Below are 23,996 nucleotides of genomic sequence, written 5' to 3'. Positions count from 1 at the left end.
GAGCTTTAGTAATCCCCCAAACCTAATGTTACAATTTTTACTTATTTCTAAATATGAGCAGTTCATATTTAAGTATTTTTTCTGAAGTTTAAAAGCAGGTATTATGTTAATATTTCCATCTTAAATAATGCAGACAAACTTCAGCCCAGCCTTTTGTTCCAACTATCAGAAATTCCCTGTTTATTTGGAATCAAATTGTAATTTAGCCTTACATTTACAGAGCAACTCTAAGGCCTCTCTGTGCTGTTAATTGAGATCAGCACTGTGAGATTACTCCAAAGTGACACTCTGCCAGCCTTACTTGACAGAAGGGTGGGTGAGAAAAGAGGCTGCAACTTGGGTATAGGTGGCTATTTTTTAACAGCCATGCTTCTTTTTAACAGAGAGGATTAAAGTATTTATGGGAAGCCAGAGAAGCAATTTTCTGTTTGTTTGCACTGTTAGACTCCAGAAGAATTTTAATTTGGGGAAATGCAATCCAAGATTACTTAAGCGTGAGAGAAAAGTATACACATTTTCCTGTTGAGGTTACATGATTCCATACTTAATAAATTATTAGTACTATAGGGAAGGCCCAATACTGTCTCATTTCTGGACAGAGTGGAAGAATTGAAGGGATTATGAACTTTTTAAATAAGGGAGAGAAAGGCTTAATGGGCTAGTGAGGGAGAAGCATAAGGTGATTTTTTTATGGCATGCAACATAAGATTGGGTGTCAGTGAGGATCATCTAACGGGCCAGGTTATCATCTCAGTGAACAGTTAAAATAAATGGTATTTGTCACCTCCCTGAACTCAACTGAGCTTGGCTCAGTTTCTTAAGACAAATATATAGCTCACTAGAAGGGGGTGGGACCTATCCATTGGCTATATCAGGGGCTAGGGAAGACAACCTTAGCCTTATTATGTACTGTATAGGTCTTCCACTGCCACATACACACCCTCCTTGAATTTCTAGGAGGGTTGATGTATCTGGATATGCAGTTGACGAGAGAAGTTCAAGGCAAAGTACTAATAGCTACTAGCTTGCCCCAACAAATAGCAGGGCTCATGCTGATAAATCCAAAAGTCTGATCACTCAGTCAGTGATAGAGAAGCTGAATTGCCAAATTGTGGTCCTGGCCTGGAAAGAGAATCATTAAGGAGCTAGTCTTAAGTGAGGTTACCAATAAATAGAAGACAAGATTACAAGAAAGTGAGATACAAGCCTATTTATTAAAGGAGGATAAAGGAATGAGCAACAAGAATGAATAGGTGTGGAGAGGTGGGCAGGGCTGTTGAACTTAGGTCTGAAGTCAGAATTGGTCCTAACAAGCAGGAAAGAAGGGAGGAGAAGGAAAAAGGCATGAAGGCAGGAGGTTGAGACTCTTAAGTGGGGAAATCATATGGCAGCAGCTGTGATTACAATAAAATAAAAGCTGACTGATGTTATCAATCAACAAGACCATGTATAAATTGAGCTTTATAGGAGACATAAGATACTGGAGAGGAGGGGGAGGTTGAATGAAACAAATATACACCTATGTCTCAGTGGCATTTTCTTAGATAATTTCTGGTAGAGCCATCTTTCAAAAATGCAAATCTGACTCCTGCTTCAAATCCTCTAGGGGCCCCATAATACTGAGGGAAAAGTGCAAATTCCATAACATGGTTCACATGATCTTTAATTTGCCTTCAGTTCTTGTCACTCCATGTGAACCACTAAGAATTAACCAGAATATGCCATCTTCTCTCAAACTTCTGTGCTTTGGCTAATGACCTTCTGGAACTCCTTGCTTGTTACGCCTTCCCTGCTTCACACTGACCCAAACTCATCCTTTACCACTCAGCTTTCTTGACCAACTTCCTGTGAGCTCACATAAAACTCTGTGCATGCCTGCTGTTATAGTACTTAACCTTTAGTGCTGGTTGACCAACCAACCAACCAGTCTTCTGCATTAACTGAAATTCTTCAGTGAATGAATAAATGTATGACTCAGATGAAACTTTGAGTGGAGAGAATTATTGCTAAGATTTAGTCCAGTTTGATGGTTAGTTTGTTTGAAGTACCTCAGAGCTACTAATGATAGCTTCCTATTTACAGTGAAGGAGCCATCCAAAAACTTATAAGATATCTTCCTTAGCTGGCTTCTGTTTCTCAATAGAGCCTTTTGTAGGATACTGGTGCCTTACAAGGTCAGGATATATAGGAGAATCTCTGCTATTGAGGGCCTCTGGGATTCTAGTTATGACTTTGCTGTCATGGGAAGTTTTAGGTTCTATATTTTGGAGAGTAGAGAAACCTAAAAGAAATATCGTTTCTGTCTTTAAGATCCTGGTGGAGAAGTGGCACTGGAAAGATCTTTCCTAGCTATAATTTTTATCCCTGGCTTTTAAAGTCCATGGTGTAGGCTATTTGGCAAATATCTGAAGATCAAATAGGTCAGACTCTTTGCTTGTTTGGCCTTTTGACAAACTGTGAGTATAAGAAAACACTGCTCTCATTAGCTCCCTTCATGTGTCTTTTAGATTGGCCTTACTGATCTTTAAGAAGGAAAATGCTAACATTCACTTTTACCAAGATGATAGGAACAGCATCTTTCGGTATGCTACTATCAATCTTCTCCCATAGTCAAAGAAAATGTCTGAGTCTGGGGTAGAAAATTGGTTTGGGGTTAGTTAACATGCCCCAACTACCCCTTCCAGGGTGGGCAAAGGATCAGGTACATTGGGATGTCCAAGGAGTCTTCCAAGTTGAAAGCAGTGGGCCAAGGGGGAACTGAGAGGGACAGAAGTAAAAGGTTAGGAGCTGGAAACCAGTTTGATGATTCAGGTAAGTTTGTAGGGCAGAACTTGAGACAACGCCTGAAATTGTGTGAGAAGGAGTCTTTGATGGAGCCAGCTCCATTCTGGACAGGAGTCCCCATAAAGGGAACAGCTCATTTGGCCAGGTAGAGCCTCTGCAAGATTCACTAGGAAAAGAGGAACCTCTATTCTTGTTGGAAGTACCTGCCATCTGCTCAGCTTTCTGCCTTCTGCTGATACTTTCTGATACCATATTGAAATGAACACCACTTTAAATAAAAGTAATTACATAGAATGATTATAAGATTAATACTAAAAATAGAACATTGCTCCTCAAAGTTTGTTCCAAGGGATTTGTAAGAAATGTTATTGAAAAACTATCCTATGGTCAAATTTTAAGTTTGGAACATACTCATCTATCTTCTCTTGGTGATTCACTTTACATATTAGCACAGTAAAAACCCTAAGAAGTTTTACAGCATAAAAAACCTGTTATTTCCAATTTTATTTTACTATGAAACCATTTTTTGGAGTGCGCTAGGGCTTACTGTGGAACATAGTTTGACAACACTAAAATAAGGGTTAATAAAACATTTGATATGAAAAAGAAACTGTTAAAAATCAGGCAAAAATCCCTTAACTGGGACCAAAAGGAAATTGAGAAACTGGAGCTAGGATTCCCCAAAAGGTTTAAATGAGAAAACACCTGTAACTTATGTTGCATTGGACCTTTTGCACGATTGGTGTTGGGTCATTTATTGCTGCTGTTGTCTTTTGCTGTTGTTGTTTGTTGTTTGTTTGTTGTTGTTTAATGGGAAATGAGATAGAAAAGGTTTATTCTTGCCAGTTTTGTGAGAGACAAGTTGCTGTCGATAGGGTAGGTATCAATCTTTAAACTAAGGATCCCACTGCAACTTTGGAGCGAACAGTCATGATTTCTCCTTGCCTTCAAGTCTTAGTATCTTGCTAGCTGTCAGTATAAATTCTGATTTTTCTCTATGGTTTTACCATTCTCTTTCTTTTTCTGTTTCTCTGTCTCTGCCTCTGTCTCTCTCTGTGTATTTTTTTATTATGCAAAATAAAAATGGAATTCATTTAATTTATAGAATTCCCCAAGTAAATGGTAGACAACCAACTTATGTAATTTTCAGAGAAAAAATATTTGAGGTAGCCAAAGCTCATTTGGATGGGCTTTAAATGGCTTATAAAAACATCTAAAATCCATCTAGTGAATCTCTGGAATTAGAATTTAGAATGGCAAACTTAAATGCCTATGGGGCAAAGCAGGTATCCAAAACTCACTGATTGTGAGTTTGTTTCAGCGAGTGAAACAGGCTAGGTGTGAACTACAGGAAACCAGAAAATGCATGCTCATTAAAGGAGACAGCAGGTATAAGAGATTGTTTTGGGGGGGGGGGGGGATGTGGGCCTGTTGTTTCTGAATTACTTGATTTTTATTTTTATTTTTTTATTTTTTATTTTTTTAATGTTTATTTATTTTTGAGACAGAGAGAGACAGAGCATGAATGGGGGAGGGTCAGAGAGAGAGGGAGACACAGAATCTGAAACAGGCTCCAGGCTCTGAGCAGTCAGCACAGAGCCCTACACGGGGCTCAAACTCACCTACCGCGAGATCGTGACCTGAGCCGAAGTTGGACGCTTAACCGACTGAGCCACCCAGGTGCCCCTGAATTACTTGATTTTTAAAGAAAAGTAGGTAATCTGGATCTTTATGTAAAATCCCTGAAATTTTAAATGGTGGTACTCATGAAAAGTCAAGTCAAATAGAGAGTGTTCACGTACTGATTTGCAGCTTCAAAACTGGACAAATGTAAGACTGCACACAGAGGAACCTGAGTGAGTCATCATACCAGCTCGGCTCTGGGTCCTGCTTATCACTGAACCCCTACCAATAAATAGTATCATGATTCTCATGTCACCCTCTAACAGAGGTGTTTTCTGTGACCCCTATAAACATCTGCTTTAAATTAATTTGAGAGCACAGTGCCATTATTTGATGATTTACAAAAGTCACATTACCTTTTCTAAGGCATTGCAATTAGAAACTTTCAGTGTATGCGTATAGGATTTGAGTTAGAAAATATTTAGTAAAACACCGATAGCAGAAAAAATGTCCAAAAATAAAATAGGTTTCTTAACTGTAAGAATATTTGGCTTTAATATTTTTATGTGTTTTAACAATTTGTAGTTGGAGAAAATTTCATAGCTTTATTTCCTCAGAATATGGCAGGCAATAAGTTGAATTTTGAACAAATATTACTACATTTCTTTTTCTTATTCTCTTTGAATAGTAAAATGAAGTGTATGTAATATCTTGTCAGAAAGATTCTTTGGGCGTTTTTAAATGTCACTACAGTATTAATGAAACTCTTTGAATGGTCTTTCATTTGGAAGTAGCCATAATAACTCATAGCTTTTTCTGTAATTATTAAACTTTTTGTTTATTTATTTATTTTGAAAGAGAGGGACAGAGAGAGAGTCGAGGAAGGAAGAGAGAGGGAGGAAAAGAGAGAGAATCCCAAGCAGGCTCCAGGCTGTCAGCACATAGCCTGACGCGGGGCTACATGAACCACAACATCATGACCTGAGCTGAAGTTGGACACGAGCGACTGAGCCACCCAGGCGCCCCTAAATATTTTGAAAAGGACTTCCTAATAAATTTTCTTTTCTTCCCTCCATTACATCTGGGCAGCCTCTTCCCTCTTTTATTCTTCTTTTCCTCCTTGCCAGTTTTCAGCAGTACTCCTGATCAGTCAGAGCATTCTCTAATCTTCATATTTTCAAGGACACACAAAGAGAAGCTGGTTACTTTCCTCTCTGCCTTCTCTGCCTTCTTCCTTTAACCATCTGCATCACACTGTAATGTAGCTCTTCACTTTTATTCTCTCCCACATCTAACTCAGAGTCACCAGAAGACAGATACTATTCCTTTATTTCCCAATCTTTAATGGTGCTGGGTGTGGTACCCTGTAAATAGTGGGCATGTCATACATATTTTTGAGTGAATGGTTTCTATTTTTGTTTTTCCTCTCTAGTGTAATTACAGTTTTATCACAAGATTAAAATATAGTGACCTGAAGCTGTCACATATACTCTTTTCCTTTGATTGAACCAGATTTACTTTTGCTTCAAACCTAAAAATGGGAAGAAAGGAAGCCTCAAATTTTAATGATTCTTTGAATATCTTCAATTCTATGCATTATTTCTAGAAGCTCACATATAGCTCTCTTGAACCTTTTTAAAGAACAGATGTGTAAGTTAGTGTTTAAAACAACTAATCTAATGACATTTTGGGGTGCATTAGTAAATGGGCTATCATATTGGGTTTCAAGTGCACTAATTTTTTATTGCTTCAAACATTAATTTATAAATTATTTGCTATTATCTATTTTTTCCCCAGAAATTAAGTCTCTTATTTTTACTGTGCACATTATGGAATATTTGAAAAGTAGAAAGTTTGATGAAAAAGATTGCCTTTAATGTCACTTTCTGAGATAACTGATATTTACTTTTCGGTGTCAGTCTCTTCTTTATAAAAAAAAATTTTTTTTAAGTTTATTTATTTATTTTGAGAGAGAAAGAGAGAGAGAGCACAAGCAGGGGAGGATTAGAGAGAAGGAGAGAGAATCCAGAGCAGGCTCTGCACCATCAGCACAGCACCCGACTCAGGACTTAAACTCATTAACAGTGAGATCATGACCTGCACCCTCCAGTCTCTTCTTTTAAAATGTATTCGTTTTAGGGGCACCTGGGTGGCTCAGTCGGTTAAGTGTCCAACTTCAGCTCAGGTCATGATCTTGTATTCTGTGAGTGGTCTGTGAGTTCGAGCCCCATGTCGACTCAGTGCTGACAGCTCAGAGCCTGGAGCCTGCTTCTGTGTCTCCCTCTCTCTCTGGCCCTCCTCCTGCCCTCTTTCTCAAAAATAAATAAACGTTAAAAAAATTTTCACATGTGTTCATTTTATTACCCTAAGAGCCTCAAAAATCACATTTTAAAAAGTATTTTTAATGAGAAAAAGAGATTAGAAGCTGTTTCACAATCAAAATAAGTTACTTTTTCTATAAGAATGTTAATAAAAGTTTTTTTTTAAAGAATAATCCTATATAGCTATTTTACTACTACAGGGTAAAAGGAATAAAAATACATGTAGTTTAGCTAAAAGGGCAAGCGTATATCCAAAATATCACTGAGGAGTTCCTGAACAACATGTAAGACTGTACTAAAATTGGGTTTCTAGAAATTATTATACATGTCGTAACCACCAAGAGTAAAAACACAGACCCAAGGTCAGCTGAGCAGGGAGCCCCTTACATGGGATAGCTAATGTTCTCACATTTGGAGAACAATGGCTTTTGTCCCTTTACTTAAGGTGCTAGCACTTTCACAGAGATCAGCTTTTCACTAACAACAGTGCAGTCTTTAGAATGTAGATCATGTTCTCTATTAACCTATTGAACGATATCTAGCTTATATTCATAAAAATTTTAATCAGAATATTGCTTTTCTCCGAATTGCCTATTTATTGTCATGAGCTTATTTCACTAAATGTTTTCCATTTTTTAAGGATTATTAGAAAGCATTATATCTTCAAACTAACCTTAGAGGTTAATTTTAAGTTTGCTGTATGATGGATCCTGGGTCATACTCTGTTAGTTAAAACTCTTAATTGTAAGTGACTAAAATCTAGCTTGAACTAGCTTGGACACAAAATTTAAAAAATTTAATGGATCGCGCAGATTTCAAAGAAAAAATTGAACCATGGGAGGTCTATGAAGCTAGGCCTCAGGAATAACCTGAACAAAGGACATGACCACCCCTAAGATTTTCTTTTTGTCTGTCATCTTCGCTTTTCGTTGCATACTGGCTTTATTCTCTTAAGCTGCAGATTTACTTTCTCCTTTTAGAAGGAAAAGCAGTTGCCTACAATGCCTAAATTTTAGTTCCTAGATCTACTGCCACCTGAGAAGAACTGCCTGCTCTTTTCTCTTGTTGCAAGGGGAAAAAAATCCTAGAGAAGAGCTCTGGTTGACCTAGTTTGGGGCAGGTGTTTCATCCACTGAGCCAGTGGAGTTTGAGTCCTAGAACATGGAAACTTCTGTGGCAGTAGTCATATGAATGGTTGGATCTTTAAGGTTCGGGTGGAAAAAATAATTCTTTGCATAAAGAGTTGATGATTTCACATAAAGGGAATCGTACTGGGTGGACAAAACAGTAGCTAACCATTACATGAAAAAGAATATCCAAGGATTTTATATGCTTCCCATTCTTTAGAGTTAATCAAAAGAATATTCATCAATGCCTTCTATGTTACCAAAACTGGGACAGAACAATTAGGGAAGTAAGAATCATAAGTTCTTGCACTAGAGAATAAATAATGTAATTGTTAAGAGTACTTTGGGGCACCTGGGTGGCTCAGTCGGTTAAGCGTCAAACTCCTGATTTTGGCTCAGGTCATGGTCTCACGGTTTTTTGAGTTCAAGTGTTGGACTCTGCTGAAGGTGCAGAGCCTGCTGGGGGAATTCTCTCTCTCCCTCTCTCTTTGTCCCTCCCTTGCTTACATTCTCTGTGTCTCTCTCAAAATAAATAAATAAATAACAAAAGTTAAAAGGTAACTTAGAATGATGGTAGCAATATTTAAAACAGTTTTTTTTTAATAACAATGTGATTTTATTAAGAGCACTTTAAAACAATGGAAATTTCCATTTTTCTCCAAATTATCTTCCATCTATCCCCTTGCCTTCAAGGAAAATACAGCAAAACTTTCACCTCCATTTTGTGAAAATATACATCAAACCTACAATACAGAATTATGTGTTTGGTTATTTAAGTCAAGGTTAAGATTTTTAACTTCTGTTTCTGTACTAGTAAAGCTTAAGAGTATCATATTTAGTCAAAGGAAGATCTATTTAGTAGATTCTCTACATTAAAGAAACCAGGGGAATTTTTTGATTACTGATTCAATTTCACTGCTGGTGTTCAGTCTGTTCAAATTTTCTATTTCTTCCTGCTTCAGTTTTGGGAGGTTATATGTTCTAGGTACTTATCCATTAAAAAATTAAAGAGACCCAGGGAAAAATCAGGGACTGAATAAAGCTCAAATGAGACCAATTAAATGAAGTTCATTTAAAAAGCAGTGTTGATTCAGTCCAATGGAAAGTACCATTCTCATATTGTTGGGAAAGGGTGGGGAGAGACAGAGGAGAGAAGAGAGAGAAGAGGTGAGGGAATGAATATGAATGTGTGGTATCAAAGTCAAGACAATGGCTTACCATTGTTCGACTTTTGAGACCTCTACATGTTAGAACCTTCCGTCAATAGGGCAATCACTGTTTAGAAGGAGTCAAACTATTAAGGAGTACATTTGTTAACAATACACTGAAAGTACATTGATACTGTATACAATAATGACTGGGATAAAATTAACTACCTCAGAAAAGGATATGTTTTAATAACTAAGCTAGAACTTTTGTAGGAAGATATAAATAAGTATCATAATAATTTTATAAATAAAAGCAATAGGATATCACTCAAAAGGAAATTGTTTCCATTCACAAATAATTTTGTTATAAATATTGCTATTATTCTATGCACTTGTATGTTAGTGACATTTCTGGTCCTGGGCATTCTCCAGTTGACATTTTTGAAGTTGCCATACTCCTGATAATAGGTAAAGAAGTTTGGTTTCTATCTCCAGAGTTTCACAAAGTGCTTATGACTTTTCTCTGCAAAATAAGAATTCTTTCTGGTTTTATTGAGTCCTGAATGATTTATCTACCTATATACTTGGGCTTCCCACCTCACACTCCCTACTTTCTTGAAAGGTAATTTAATTTTCTGGATGCATTTAGGCAGTGGTTAATTCCAGAGAAGCCACATTTTGTGATTGGCAGTTAGTTGCATGTTAATTTCTGAAATCTGTTTCCCAAGAATTCTTGAAGCACTAACTTGTTTTGATTGATTTCTTTGTTGCAGTCCTAATTTACCCCTTGATAATTGGATGCCTTTGCCTGCCATGATAGGCCACAGTCCTGAAAATCTGCCACCTAATTTCTGTGGACCCTGAACTTCCACCTATCATCTTAGATTGCTATAAAACCAGTTTGAAGGAAAGACTAAAAATAAAGGAATCTTTAGAGCCAGGAGCTGGACATAAAAGAATATAGGTTACGGGTGGTAGAATCCCTAGGGATATGATTAGCTTCCTTATTGTGTTCTCTGAAGTGTTTGATTATAGACTGGAGGGAAGCTAAAGGGGTGTTTTTAAAGTATTTTCAATTTAAGAATATTTTCATTATGAGTAATATTAGTAGATGATCCGAATGAAAATAATTAAGAGACTATAATACCTTTCCCAACTTTGTTTTACAACTCTGTGATTCTCACACGATTCATTTTAATCAAGTTAGCTAAGAGAAAAGCTGGGAAGTATGTAAGAGTAATAAATGTGTTGTTCTCACGGGTGCATTGGCAAGAGGTTTATAATACAAATCATCTAACTTCCAGCACAGGACTCTCTCCACTAGAACATGCTGTTAGTCCCTATTTTCAGGAACACCCTCTCGCTAGACAACAACATGTCCTCATATCAACATAGTATTCAACTTTAATGCAGAATTATGACCGTTAGAGAAAAATATGTGCTTGCACAGTACATACTTTATTGCAATATTATGTGAATTGTTTATTTCATAAAGTTGATAAAATATGTAAAAGTGAACATTAGTGCCTTTCCAGGCATGACATTTATAACCTTATCAGTTTGATTTGAAAGAAGTGAAGTCAACTTACACAGCCAGAACAGATTGAAATAATGTGGCCTAACTTCTCAAGGAGTATTAAAGGGCTTGAGATGCTATTTATATGTAACATTCAGCTGGGGAGTGTATTAAAAGAATTAAAGTTGGAAAGTGTTTTCATGTGTATTTTTTTAAATTATGAAAAGGAAAATAATTTGTAAAAATACAAGCTTCGAATTCTTTTCTGGGTAAATCTTAATAGTTGGAGTGGGCTATAATTAAGGAATGTTTAATAAAAAAGCCATTTAATCCAGCAGTATAAACTTAACTTTTCTTTAAGTGTAGCTTAAATTTTCTTCTAATATTTCTGGATTTTTCCACATTTATCAATCTCTATATGCTTACATACAAGTAATAAGCTGTCTAGGTGTTTAATTTTATTTTCATAAATTTTTATTGAAGTATAATATAGAGAAGAATGCATAAATATGTACAGCTAAATTAAATTTCACACAGTGAATTTCCCATGTAATCAGCACCCAGATCATGAAACAGAGTACAACATCCTTCCAGAAGCTCTCTTTACCTCTTTTATTATCACCCATCCAGAGGAATTTACTTACTATCTTGGCTTATAACACCATAGATTAATGTTGCCTTTTTTTGAACTTTATGTTAATGGAATCATATACTGTATATTCTCTTGTCTGGTTTCCTGATGTTTGTGAGATGCGTCTATGTTGTTTTGGGTGGCAGCTTTTTGTTCATTCCTGTTGCTCTTCAGTTTTCCATGGTCTGAATATGCCACAGTGGATTTATCTACTCTGCTATGGATGGGCATTTGGGCTGTTTTCAATTCAGGGCTATTATAATCAGCGGTGCCATGAGCATTCATGTGCATGTCTTTGGTGAATATATGAGCACATTTCTGTTGGATATGTACTAGGTATGGAAGTTCTGGGTCTTGGCCTTATACATATGGCCTGGTTTATAGATCCAATTATTTATTCAAAGTAGTTGTGTTAATTTGCATTCCTACTAGGCATGTTTGAAAACTTTTACTCATCTGTAAATTACAGCTTTTCTTTTTTCTCGATAATTGGTCTTGGTATTCTTTCCATGCCAGGACATAGAGATCTATTTCATTCTTTTTTTATTTTTTGTATAGTATTGCATAGGAATATAGGTTGTTTAAAGTCCCTGTACTATTGACCATGAAGGTTTTTTCCTTTTATTTTTGCTATTAAAAATATTTTATAACCTCCAAAATTTAAGATGCACCCACCTTTTTTTTAATGTTTATTTTTGAGAGAGAGAGAGAGAGAGAGAGAGAGAGAGAGAGAGAGAGAGACAGCACATGTGTGGGGAAGGGGCAGAGAGGAAGGCAGTCACAGAATCCGAGGCAGGCTCCAGGCTCTGAGCTGTCAGCACAGAGCTGAAGTCAGACACTTAACCGATTGAGACGCCCTGGTGCCCCTAAAAAGCACTCACCTTTTTACATAATTTATACTACAGATATATTTGACATGTACAGATTACTCATTGTATATGTATAAGCGATTTTTAAGAACTTTTTATTTTGAAATAATTTTAGACTTATAGAAAGTTGCAAAAAATAAAAAATAGTACAGTTTCCATATGCCTAGCTTCTCCTGATGTTAACACCTTACATAACTATGGACAATTAAAAAAAACCAAAAAACTAAGAAATTAACATTGGTATTGTATCAATTTTTCCACTAGCATCTTCTTTTCCAGTTCAGGCTTCAATCTTGAATCACACATTGCATTTAGAGCTTATACTGTCCTAGTCTTCTTTGGTCTGTGACAGTTCCTTAATCTTAGCCTTTCATGACCCAAGGCTTTTCAAGAGTACTGTTCAGTTATTTGTAGAATATCCCTTAATTTGGGTTTGTCTGATGTTTACTCATAATTATGTTGAGATTATTCTTTTTTCGCAAGATTACCACAGAAGTGATATGTCCTTATTAGTGTATCATGATGTTAATATGTCTTCTTACAGATGATGTTTACCTTGATCACTTGGCTAAGGTGGGGTTTGCCAGGTTCCTCCATTGTAAAATTATTTTTCCCTTTGCAATTATACATATTTTGTTGTAAATACTTTTCTTATTCCTTCTACATTTATTAATTGGAATTTCTTTGTGAGGGAAGGACTGTTCCTTCTCTTCCATTTATTTATTCAGTTACTTATTAGTATCAGTATGTAATCATTCATTTTTGTTTTGTGGGTTATACTCAAATACTATAGTTATTCTTTTTGTTTATCAGCGGTTCCAGTTTTGGTTGTTAGGAGTTGTCAGGTGGCACCTGTGCCCTTTCAACGTGTCCTATCTTCCTTGAGCTCTTCCTTACTTTCTGGCACCACAAAATAGTCTAGGCTCACCTTAGATTTTACCTGCCTCACCCCTGGAATCAACCAGTTCTCTAAGATGCTTTGGTTTATTTTATTGGAAAATAGTATTTAGAAACCAAGATGTAAGAATTGGGTGTGCTCATTGCTACTGGGGTACCCTTATTTCTGAGAATAGATTTTTTTTTGTCATTTATACTTTCTCTTAGATCATGACATTCAGAATGCCCATTCATTGTTATTTTTTTAATAAGTGCATTATCATTTGTTTCTAAATAGTTGATAATTTTTATTTTTACTTCCTTTTTGACTCAAAGTTCATTAGATGTATGTTTAAGTTTCCATATATGTAGATTTTTAGTGCACTTTTTGTTGTAAATGTTTTGTGTTATTTTACTGTAGACAATGAATGTGGGTATATGATTTTCTTTTTAAGAACATATTAAAATTTTGCAATCCCTATGAAAATATCACCAGTATTCTTCACAGAGCTAGAACAGGCAATCCTAAAATTTGTATGGAACCAGAAAAGACCATGAATAGCCAAAGCAATGGTGAAAAAGAAAACCAAAGGCATCACAATCCTGGATTTCAAGCTGTATTACAAAGCTGTAATCATCAAGACAGTATGGTACTGGCACAAAAACAGACACTTAGATCAATGGAACAGAATAGGAAACTTAGAAATGGACCCACAAATGTATGGCCAACTAATCTTTGACAAAGCAGGAAAGAATATCCAATGGAATAAAGACAGTCTCTTCAGCAAATAGTGTTGGGAAAACTGGACAATGACATGAACCTGGACCTGTTGCTTAAACCATACAAAAAAATAAACTCAAAATAGATGAAAGACCTAAACGTAAGACAGGAAGCCATCAAAATCTTACAGGAGAAAGCAGGCAAAAACCTCTTTGACTTCAGCCACAGCAACTTCTTACTCAATGCGTCTCCAGGGCCAAGGGAAACAAAAGCAAAAATGAACTATTGGGACCACATGAAAAAATGCTCAACATCACTTGTCATCAGGGAAATAGAAATCAAAACCACGATGAGATACCACCTCACACCAGTCAGAAGGGCTAAAATTAACCACCCAGGCAATAACAGATGTTGGCAAGGATGCAGAGAAAGGGAAACTCTTTTGCACTCCTGGTGGGAATGCAAACTGGTGAAGCCACTCTGGGAAACAGTATGGAGGTTCCTCAAAAAATTAAAAATAGAACTACCCTATGACCCAGCAATTGCACTACTAGATATTTATCCAAAGGATACAAAAGTGCTGATTGGAAAAGGCACATGCACCCCAATGTTTATAGCAGTGTTATCAACAATAGCCTAAGTATGGAAAGAGCCCAAATGTCCGTCAACAGATGAATGGTTAAAGATGTAGTGTGTATATATATAGTGTGTATATATATATGTATGTATATATATATATATATACACACACACATACATACACATACATACATATCCAGTGGAGTACTACTCGGCAATCAAAAAGAATGAAATCTTGCCATTTGCAACAATGTGGATGGCACTAGAGTGTATTATACTAAGTCAGAAAAAGCTAACTATCATATGACTTCACACATGTGGAATTTAAGATATAAAACAGATGAACATAAGGGAAGAGAAGCAAAAATAATATAAAAACAGGGAGGAGGACAAAACATAAGAGACTCTTAAATATAGAGGACTCTTAAATATAGAGGGTTGCTGGAGGGGTTTTGGTTGGGGGATGGCTAAATGGGCAAGGGGCATTAAAGAAGACACTTGTTGGGATGAGCACTGGGTGTTATATGTAGGGGATGAATCATTGGATTCTCCTGAAATCATGATTGCTCTATATGCTAACTACCTTGGATGTAATTTTTTTAAAAAGAAAAGAAAAGGAAGGAAGGAAGGGAGGGAGGGATGTAAATTAAAATAAATAAATAAAAATGAAAAAAAGAATATATTAAAATTTCAATCGTGGCTGATTACGTGGTCAGTTTTTGTGATTATACCACATATTTGGAAGAATGATTATTAGATATATCCTCTAATTATATCCATGCATCAAGTTTATTAATTATGTTATTCATATCCTCAATATCTTTACTATTTTTCATGTCATTGTGACCATTCCATTCCTGTGAGAAATGTGTTCCTACCTCCCATTATGATTAGTAATTTATTCTCATTTGATTTTTAACAGATATTTCTTTATATTTGGGTATGTAAAAGTTCATATTATTTTTCTTGGTGGATTAGATTTTTATCAAAACTGAAGGTTGTTCCCTTTATTAGTAGTTATTAATATTAATATATATCTTTTGTCATTTTTAAAGCATCTGGTATATATTTTTCTAACCTTTTATTTTCTACATTTCTTTAATTTTTTTTTTTTTTAAATGTGACTCCTGAAAACATTTGGCTAATTTCTTTCTCTCAGTATGCCAAGAGAAATACTTGTCAGGGTACAAAGTGAGGCTGAAAATAGGAGAATTTATGAAAAATATTTTAAAAGTGCATTTAGGCTTTCAGAACCTCTCTCCCACTCTGTCTCCTCAAAGGCTTTTAATTACCTTGCCCTGACTCTGGCAGATGGCATAGGTACTATCAAAATAGCTGATTCCCCATGTGATCTCCGCACAGTTGAAGGCCATCATTTAATAATTCCTGCACACACCACAGAACCTTAAGACAGAATTTCACTGCCTCGTTTGTTAGTTTTTTTTCTAGGTGAAAATAGTATAATATTAACACAGATTCAAAAATTACCACAATTGTGGCTTATGTGTTTCATCTGTCCCATTTTTTTTTGTTGTTGAAGCAATTTAAGGAAAATCCAAGACTGCATGCTAGTTTCACCTCCATTTACTTCAGTGTGATATGCCATTTTCTTATACAACAACAGTATTATTATTCCCAAATTAGCAATAGTTCCTCAGTATTTTCTAATTCCCAGTTCATAATCAAATTTCCTCAATATTAAAAAAAATTGTAGTTTATTTCTTTGAATCTGGTTCTACACAAGGTCTACATGTCACATTTGATTGTCACTTTTGTTACTTCTCTTTTATCTAGAAAAGCCACTCCCTCTTTTCTCCATCATTAGTAACTTATAGAAATGGGACCAATTGTCCTCATTTGTAAATATGAATAGATAACAAAGGATCTCCAGACTTGTAAGGAAGGCTTCAAATGTGAAAGAAGGGAAGCAAAACAAAGAAAAAATTTAAAAGGCCAGAGGAACAGAAGCTATGAAGTAAGCTGAAGAAAACTTTAAAATACACCATAATTGAGGTCCCTGGGTGGCTTAGTTGGTTAATCATCCGACTTCAGCTCAGGTCATGATCTCACAGTTTGTGAGTTCAAGCCCTGCATTGGGCTCTGTGCTGACAGCTCAGAGCCTGGAGCCTGTTTCAGATTCTGTGTCTCCCTCTCTCCCTCTTCCCCTCGCCTGCTCACACTCTCTCTCTTTCTCAAAAATAATAAATTAAAAAAATAAAAAATAAACGGTAAAACACACAGTAATTGATACCTTCAAAAAATAAGAAAAGAAATTGTAATCATGAAATAAGAACAAGAAAGAATTCTTGTAGACTTTTGAAGAATAAGAAAGAATTCTTGGTAATTAAAATATAACAGAAATTAAAAATTTTATAGACAGGATGGAAGATAAACAAAATGTCCAAAGTAGTAAGATGGCAAAAAATTTAAGAAAATTAGAAAATCTCTTCAGAAGGTCCCACATCTAAATAGAAAGATGTTCCAGAAAAGAAAAGAAAAAAAAAAACATAGAAAATGAAGGGGAAAGAATCATTTTCCTTAGGGTAAAATTCCTGGAACTAAAGAACACCAGTTTTCAAAACATCAGGTGCCCAGCAAAGAGAATGACAAGAGACTGATACAATAATATATTGTGATGAAATTTAAGAATACTAAGTGAAAAGAGAAAAATCTTAAAGCTTCTGAACCAGGGCAGGGGCAGAGTGAGGAGAAGCTACCATGTATCATACAAAGAAGTAGAAATTAGACCGGCATTGGACTTTTCAGAAACAGCACCATATGTTAGGAAACAGAGGAAAAGTGCCCTAATTTTCAGATGAAGAATATTTTTTCTCATCTATGATTCTATCTTTAGCTAAACTGTCCAGTCTGAGATATAATACATTTTCACATATTTAAGTTCTTAAAATTACCTCTCACGTACAAAACAAAAAAACAAAAAACAAACAAAAACAAAAAACAAACTCCTGGAGGATCTATTCCACCAAAAGGAGAACACCAAGAAGGAGGAAGACTTTAGAGCCAGGGTACAGGGTACAGACATGAAAGAGAGCTAAGGACAGTTCGTGAAATGGTAAGAAAGGCAAGTCACAGGATGACAGTTGTTTAGTCAAACCGGAGAATACCCAGACAGGAGCATGGGAATCGAGAGCTCTGGGAAGGATGTTTCCTGGAAAAGAAATGATATGGAAGAGTTTTCTGCTGTGTCTGAAGATATTGAGAAAGCAGAATTAGACCTCGGTCAGATTTGGAAGATGTATCAAAGATACGTACACAGAAAACTAAGAAGAAAAGGAGATGGGTTTTCAATCCAGGGACACCAAAAAGTTGTACAAGAAAAGAAATGTGATCATAACATAACAGATATCTCACTAGTGAAGAATAATGTAAGTACTGAATAAAAAGATTGATGTAACTAAACTGGGAGGGTAAGATGGGGAGGGTGGTGTGTTTGTACATTTAAGAGTATAGGTATGTGTAGGAGGGTCAGTTCTTACTAGGATTGTGATAGAGACTGCTAGTTACCTACTATAACACCATTCTTCCTTCTTTGTTAGTAATAGAACTGTGGATATACCTGGGAGCTAATCTTTTCAATTAAAAGACTACGTTTCCCAGCTTTACTTAAAGTAGGTACAGCCATGTGTCTAACTTCAGCAGAAGTAGTTAGTGGTACTTCTAGGAAGTTTCCTTATAAGAGACAGAGTGAGCCATTATTCTCCTCTTGTTGCTAGTCTGGAATGGGAAAAGAATTGTTGCAGTTTCTGCCATTATCATGGTCAATGAAAATAAAAGACACATACCAAAGATAGTAGACCAGAGAGTTGGAAGTATCCTGGGGACCTGATGACTCTATAAAGCTATTACATCAGCATTAGATTGGCTAATAATACATTTGTTTTATGCAATATAATATACTCTTGTATACTTAAGCTATCATATTCAGGTCTCAGTTATATGTAGCAGAATCAGATCTTAACTGTAATTTGTAATTTACTAGGTAATATCTATACTGAAATATTAAGGAATAATAATATAAGCATGTTATTTAGTAATATAGAAGTAAATACTAGAGGAATCAGGAAAAACGTTGAAAGTTGTTTTGGGCAGTGGGAATTGAAGTAAAAGAAAATGATTTCTGTTTTTTTTTCTTATAACTCTTTTAGTAATATTTGACATTTGAAATTATATACACATATTACTTTAATAAAAAAATTGATGTTTTTAAGTTATATTTTAATTAGTAATTGAAGTAAAAAAATGTTTATTGTAAAAATTTGAACAATACAAAAGATACAGAGAAAAAGTTTTGCCTCCCTTCAGTGCCCTTCCTTGCCTTTCCCCTGCCAATTGGTTCCACTCTCCTTCCCAGTGTTAATGGTGTTTGATTTGTGTCTCTCCATACTTTTTCTGTACATTCATTTAGCATATATAAAGATGCATAGTTTTTTAGAATTTATTTTTATTAAAAATGTATTTAAATTTTAATTTAATAAGGCTCTCATGAAGGATTATTTAAACTTGTAATGGATGTTTTTTGTTTATATTTTTAGAATTTGGGATGTAAGTATGCAGTTAAAAAGTCAACAAAATGAATTGAAGAAAGTACAGAAAGAATTGAGTCATTTGCAACATGAATTAAATATTAAACAGAGACAATCACAAGCATTCAGGTAAGATTATCTTTAAAGAATTGAAAATCATGAAGATTGAAAAAGTACATTTAAAACTAACTTTATAAACATTCAAACACGTTTTAGTAATATAGTTTCTATATTCAGTGTGGTTGAAACAATGAAAACAACTTTACTTATTTTCTTTTTAAATCATTATTTCAACTGAATAGTTTTACCAATAACATTTAAATCAGGCAAACACCTTGCTTTTATTTTGCAGTAACATTTAGAATGAAAGAATATTAGCTAATTCATTTTTCTCTTGATGAGTATTTCTTGGTGTATTTGATTCCCTGCCAGATAGTCCAATGATACAAAAAGTCATAGAATAGGGTCCCTTTCTAAATGATAGTAATAGACCTTCTAAATTTAGAAATCTCCAACAAAAATGGTGTTAATTCTGCTTTTATATCATCTTTGGAGGGTTTATCATACCTGAAGGTAAAAACCCCAGTGTTCTACAGAAACAAGGAAGTTCATTTTTTTTAAATAAAATTGGAATTGAATTATTGAGAATATCAGAAAAAAATGATTCTTTTCAAAACTGAGTAATTTAGCTGCTAGAAAAGGGAAATAAGTTAAATGAGCATTACAAATAGACACAGATTCTGGGTGACTTAAAAAAAATATGTTGGATGAATATTTTGAATGTTAGGTTTCTTTCTTTTCTTTTTCTTTTCCTTTTTTTCCAATCTACTAGTTGTTGCCAGAAACATTGTTCTGTTAAAAATATTGCCTGGATGGGGTGCCTGGGTGGTTCAGTCACATAAGTGTCCAACTCTTGATTTTGGCTCAGGTCAGGATCTCATGGTTCATGAGATCGAGCTCCACATTGGTCTCTGTGCTGACAGAGGCGGAGCTTACTTGGGATTCTCTCTCTGCACCTCCCTCTCTCTCTGCTCTCTCAGAAAGAAATAAATAAACTTAAAAGAAATTTCCTAGGCTAACAAGTTTTTAATATACTAGCTGGTGATCACATGTTGGCCAAGTACCTTTCATAAATGCCTTGCACATAACTGATGCTCAGTAAATAATTTTTGAATGAATCAAGGAGTCTACTAATAAAACAGATGATAATTTTTATCATCAGAAATCCTTGCCCTTTCCTAGAAATCTGGTATTGAACCAGCAGGTGATTTCAGTTCTCCACTTTGATCATCCCCACTGGTGTTCAAGCTTGGCTTTTTCCAATAGCTTTGGGTCAGGTCTGCTAAGGAAGTCCCATTTGTTTCATCCATTAATGCCATCATGAGTGGTAGGATTGATTAAATTTTAAGGTTAGACCAGGACTAGGGGCACCTGGGTGGCTCAGTCGGTTAGGTGTCCAACTTGGGCCCAGGTCATGATCTTGTGGTCAGTTCATTTGAGCCCTTGTCCAGCTCTGTGCTGACAGCTCAGGGCCTGGAGCCTGCTTTGGATTCTGTGTCTCCCTGTCTCTCTCTGCCCCTCCCCTGCTCATGCTCTGTCTCTATCTTTCAAGAATAAATAAACATTTAAAAAAACATTAGACCGTGGGGTGCCTGGGTGGCTCAGTAAGTTAAGTGTCTGACTTCAGCTCACGTCATGATCTCACAGTCTGTGATTTTGAGCCCCGCATCAGGCTCTGTGCTGACAGCTCAGAGCCTGGAGCCTGCTTCAGATCCTCTCTGACCCTTCCCTGTTCGTGCTCATGCTCGTGCTGTCTCTCAAAAATAAACATTTAAAAAATTTTAAAAAAGTAAACCAGGACTAGCTTAAATAATTAATGCTGCTTCAGGATATTATGGACTGATATGGTCAATTTTCACTATTCACATTTTGCATGTGATTTGTAGCATTGTAAATTATTGAAAAAACTGAGGCATATTTGTACTATTTATTGTCTAGCAGAAGTAAGATGGTTTAATTGTAACTGATTAATATTCTTTCTTTTTCTAGTCTGGTTTCCTCTTTCTTTAATGTTTGTTTATTTTTGAGAGAGAGAGTGTGCGTGAGGGAGGGGAAGAGAGGGAGACACCGGAGACACCGAATCTGAAGCAGGCTCCAGGCTCCAGGCTCTGAGCTGTCAGCACAGAGCCCAATGCGGGGCTCAAACCCATAAGCCATGAGATCATGACCTGAGCCGAAATTGGATGCTTAACCCATGGAGCCACCCAGGCACTGGTTTCCCCTCTCTTAAACTTCTGATGTTGCTATGCCATTGGAGTAGTCACAAGCATTTGTGGAATCCGAGTAAGGGAAAATTGAGTTGGGAGTACACGATTATAACTGACATTTGGGAAAACATTGTAGAATGCTTCAATAATACAAGTAAGGATTGCAAACTAAAAATTTGAATGTGTATGAATTTTTAAAAATTAATGGAATAAAAACAATAAATATCAATTTAAGCAATATAAATTATTCTAGCATAAAAAATTATAACTCTTTTTTCAGATTATATTACAAGTGAATTCATTAAGAGAAAGATATATTTTCAAAAACTCTTGGATTATGAAATAATCCATTGAATGAAGTAGAGTAAATTATTTAAATACATTGGAGGAAGATTTAAATGTTTTGCCAATTTACAAAAGCTACTAACATCACTGTATACAACATAAAAATCACACCACTTCAAGGACATTTAAGATAAACTGTTTTATGAGTTTCACTATTTCAAAGACAGTTTAAGTCTAGTCATTTTCCAAGAAAACTTGAAATGCTCCAATTCTTATAATCATATAAGAAAACTAGAAAAGTGTTTTTCCAAATTGGACAATGTGTAATATTTGCACAGTGTTATCAATAATGAATCATAAAGCTGAAAGAATATTTTGAAACTACCAATAATAAAAAACTAATGGCCATGTTAGATGAAAGGCTATATAATTTTTATATTCTCTCCACATAATGCATTATTATAAAATGGTTCTCATATGCAGAAGTGGTTGAAGAACATGTGGACAAAAATTAAAAGCAAAAAAAATATTGTAGAGCCATTACTATTAGCAAGTTACATTATTTTCCTATATTTTGTGATATTGGTGGAATTTATCAACTTTACAATTTTCATTTGTAATGATTTTTCTCATTCTATAGATAAGCACACATTTTTAAACCTAATTTTGTGGACATCATTTTTGTGTTCCTTTTTCTTTTTTTTCCAAGAAAGTCTTCCTCTCACTCACCACTAATAATATAAGATTTAGGCCCCACAAAGCATGGATCTGGTCTTGGCTAACAAGCTTGAATTTTCTATTTCCTGCCTTTCTCCCTAAAGAAGCACCTGAATCCACATCCAGTCTTTTTTCCTGTTAAATATCCTTCTATACCCTGACCCCTTTGTACATGGTTTATTCCCGGCGGCTGCCTTACACCAAAACCATTAGCCCTTGACCTTGACTTAGTTCATAGCTCTGATCTCCCTTTCTTACCACTAGTTTCTGGTTCCACATTCAGACTTCTCATCCTTACTTTTGGCCCCCTTGATTTAGTGATCTATTTGGACTCTTTCTCTGCTTTTTTAAATTAGCATCTCTCTTAGCTCCTACCTCTGCATGCTGTTTGAGGTATCCTCTGTGGCTTCTGGTCACTCAAGTGGACATTAGTTACCATATAGAATGTCATCACCCTTTTTCCTGGCAAAGGCTAATCTTTTAGCCTCTGGCCTATATCTGGCCTTTCTAGGACTTTGCACAAGAAATTGACTGTATCTCTTGTCTGTGTTTTTAGCCTCTGACTGTGCTCGTATTGTTGCTCAGCTGTGTGCACATTCAGGTGTCTCCTTTCTCAACAAACCATTCTACTCTGCATTTTCCTCTTCCTCTCCTTGCTATTTAAGTCAAGGTTCTTGACTGCTAGTATCACTTCTGCTTTACTACTCTGTCCTTTCCTACCTAATGTCTCTCTCTCAGATCTTCAGAGGCCTCCTTAATACCAGATACAGTGGACTCTGTTCAGCCTTTAACTGAGGCCTTAAACACTGACCACTATTTTTTGTTTACATTTCCTATTTCCTGAATTTCTGATATTATTCTTTTGGCTCGCTGGTCTTTTTTTGAGGGATTATTTTCTGTTATAGTCCTATAAATGTTAGTGTTATCCAGTGTTTTATCCCCAGCACTTCTCACTTCTTCAGTCCTCCAACTGGGTGATATATTATTTTTACTCATTCATTTATTTGTCAGTATTTAAGCATATACTATGTGATAGGTACTATGCTAGGTGCTTGGGAAACTGTGATGAATAAGACAGATATAGTCTCTGCATCATAGATCTAGTCTATCCAGGAAGATATATATTAACCAATTATACACTTCCATGGCTTCAGTCATTACTTACTTACTTATTACATTACATTACTTACTTATTTATTTTGCTGATAACTTTCAGATCTTGTCTAATTATTGGGTAAATTATAGGCAGGACATCTGAAGTAATAAATCACTGAGATTGCAAAAAATGTGTGATTTCTTTGAGCTGTGTCACTTGATGAAGCAAAAGCACTACATCATTGACTTTAAAAGGTATTCTTTATTATTACCTTGGGTTTTACACTGTCTGGAGAAGCATGGTATGTAGTGAGAATACTGTCTAAGAATCTGAGATTCCCATTTTGGTCTATGATTAAGTCACTGTGACCTAATTTTCTTCACTGTTTACTGTTGAATTAATTTAAAAGGTTAGTAGAATAACTATGTATGAAAAAATTAGCTCTATTTCTTTATAGTTAAAATAATATAATGAAAATGAGTTGGGCTGACCATACACTTCAGTGCTCCTGGGATATTCCTAGTTTATATCTGTCATCTCAGCAAAATACAAATATCACCTCCTTTTACTTTCAAAATTGTCTCTATTTAGACAGTAGATTATATGGTCATTCTCAAACCATTTTTCAAAGAAAACCATTTTTTCAAAGAAATATTTGTTATTATGCTTGCTACTTTTAAAATCCTAATTTTTAAAACTATTTTACAGTCAAAGATTGGTGGAGTACAAATATTTGTGGAATAAGACTCTTTCATTACTTACTTTTACTAAAAGGGAGCTAACCAGTATTAAAAATGAAGTATATGACAATTTTCAAAACTGGACTTCACTGAAAGGAGAAGTTTTTCTACAAATTAAATCCATAAGTGAAACAGCCTTGACAGGTTTGTTA

The 23,996-nt window shown here is 35.4% G+C and overlaps 1 protein-coding gene across 3 annotated transcripts in view; it reads left to right on the top strand.

Annotated features, from left to right (window-relative positions):
• Nucleotides 1-23,996, top strand: part of LEKR1 (leucine, glutamate and lysine rich 1) — a 216,828-nt gene that overhangs the window by 52,688 nt on the left and 140,144 nt on the right. For 2 of the 3 annotated variants that reach the window (XM_027061551.2, XM_027061550.2), the window contains exons 5-6: nt 18,749-18,868; nt 23,813-23,988. In XM_027061551.2, coding sequence (XP_026917352.1) covers nt 18,749-18,868; nt 23,813-23,988 — 296 coding nt within the window. The remainder of the gene's footprint in view (nt 1-18,748; nt 18,869-23,812; nt 23,989-23,996) is intronic. The other variant, XR_008297893.1, reaches the window with a different exon arrangement.

Source organism: Acinonyx jubatus, chromosome C2, assembly GCF_027475565.1.
Source record: "Acinonyx jubatus isolate Ajub_Pintada_27869175 chromosome C2, VMU_Ajub_asm_v1.0, whole genome shotgun sequence".
NCBI lineage: Eukaryota > Metazoa > Chordata > Mammalia > Carnivora > Felidae > Acinonyx > Acinonyx jubatus.
The sequence above is the reverse complement of the archived record's forward strand: the minus strand, read 5'-3'. Positions and strand labels throughout refer to the sequence as shown.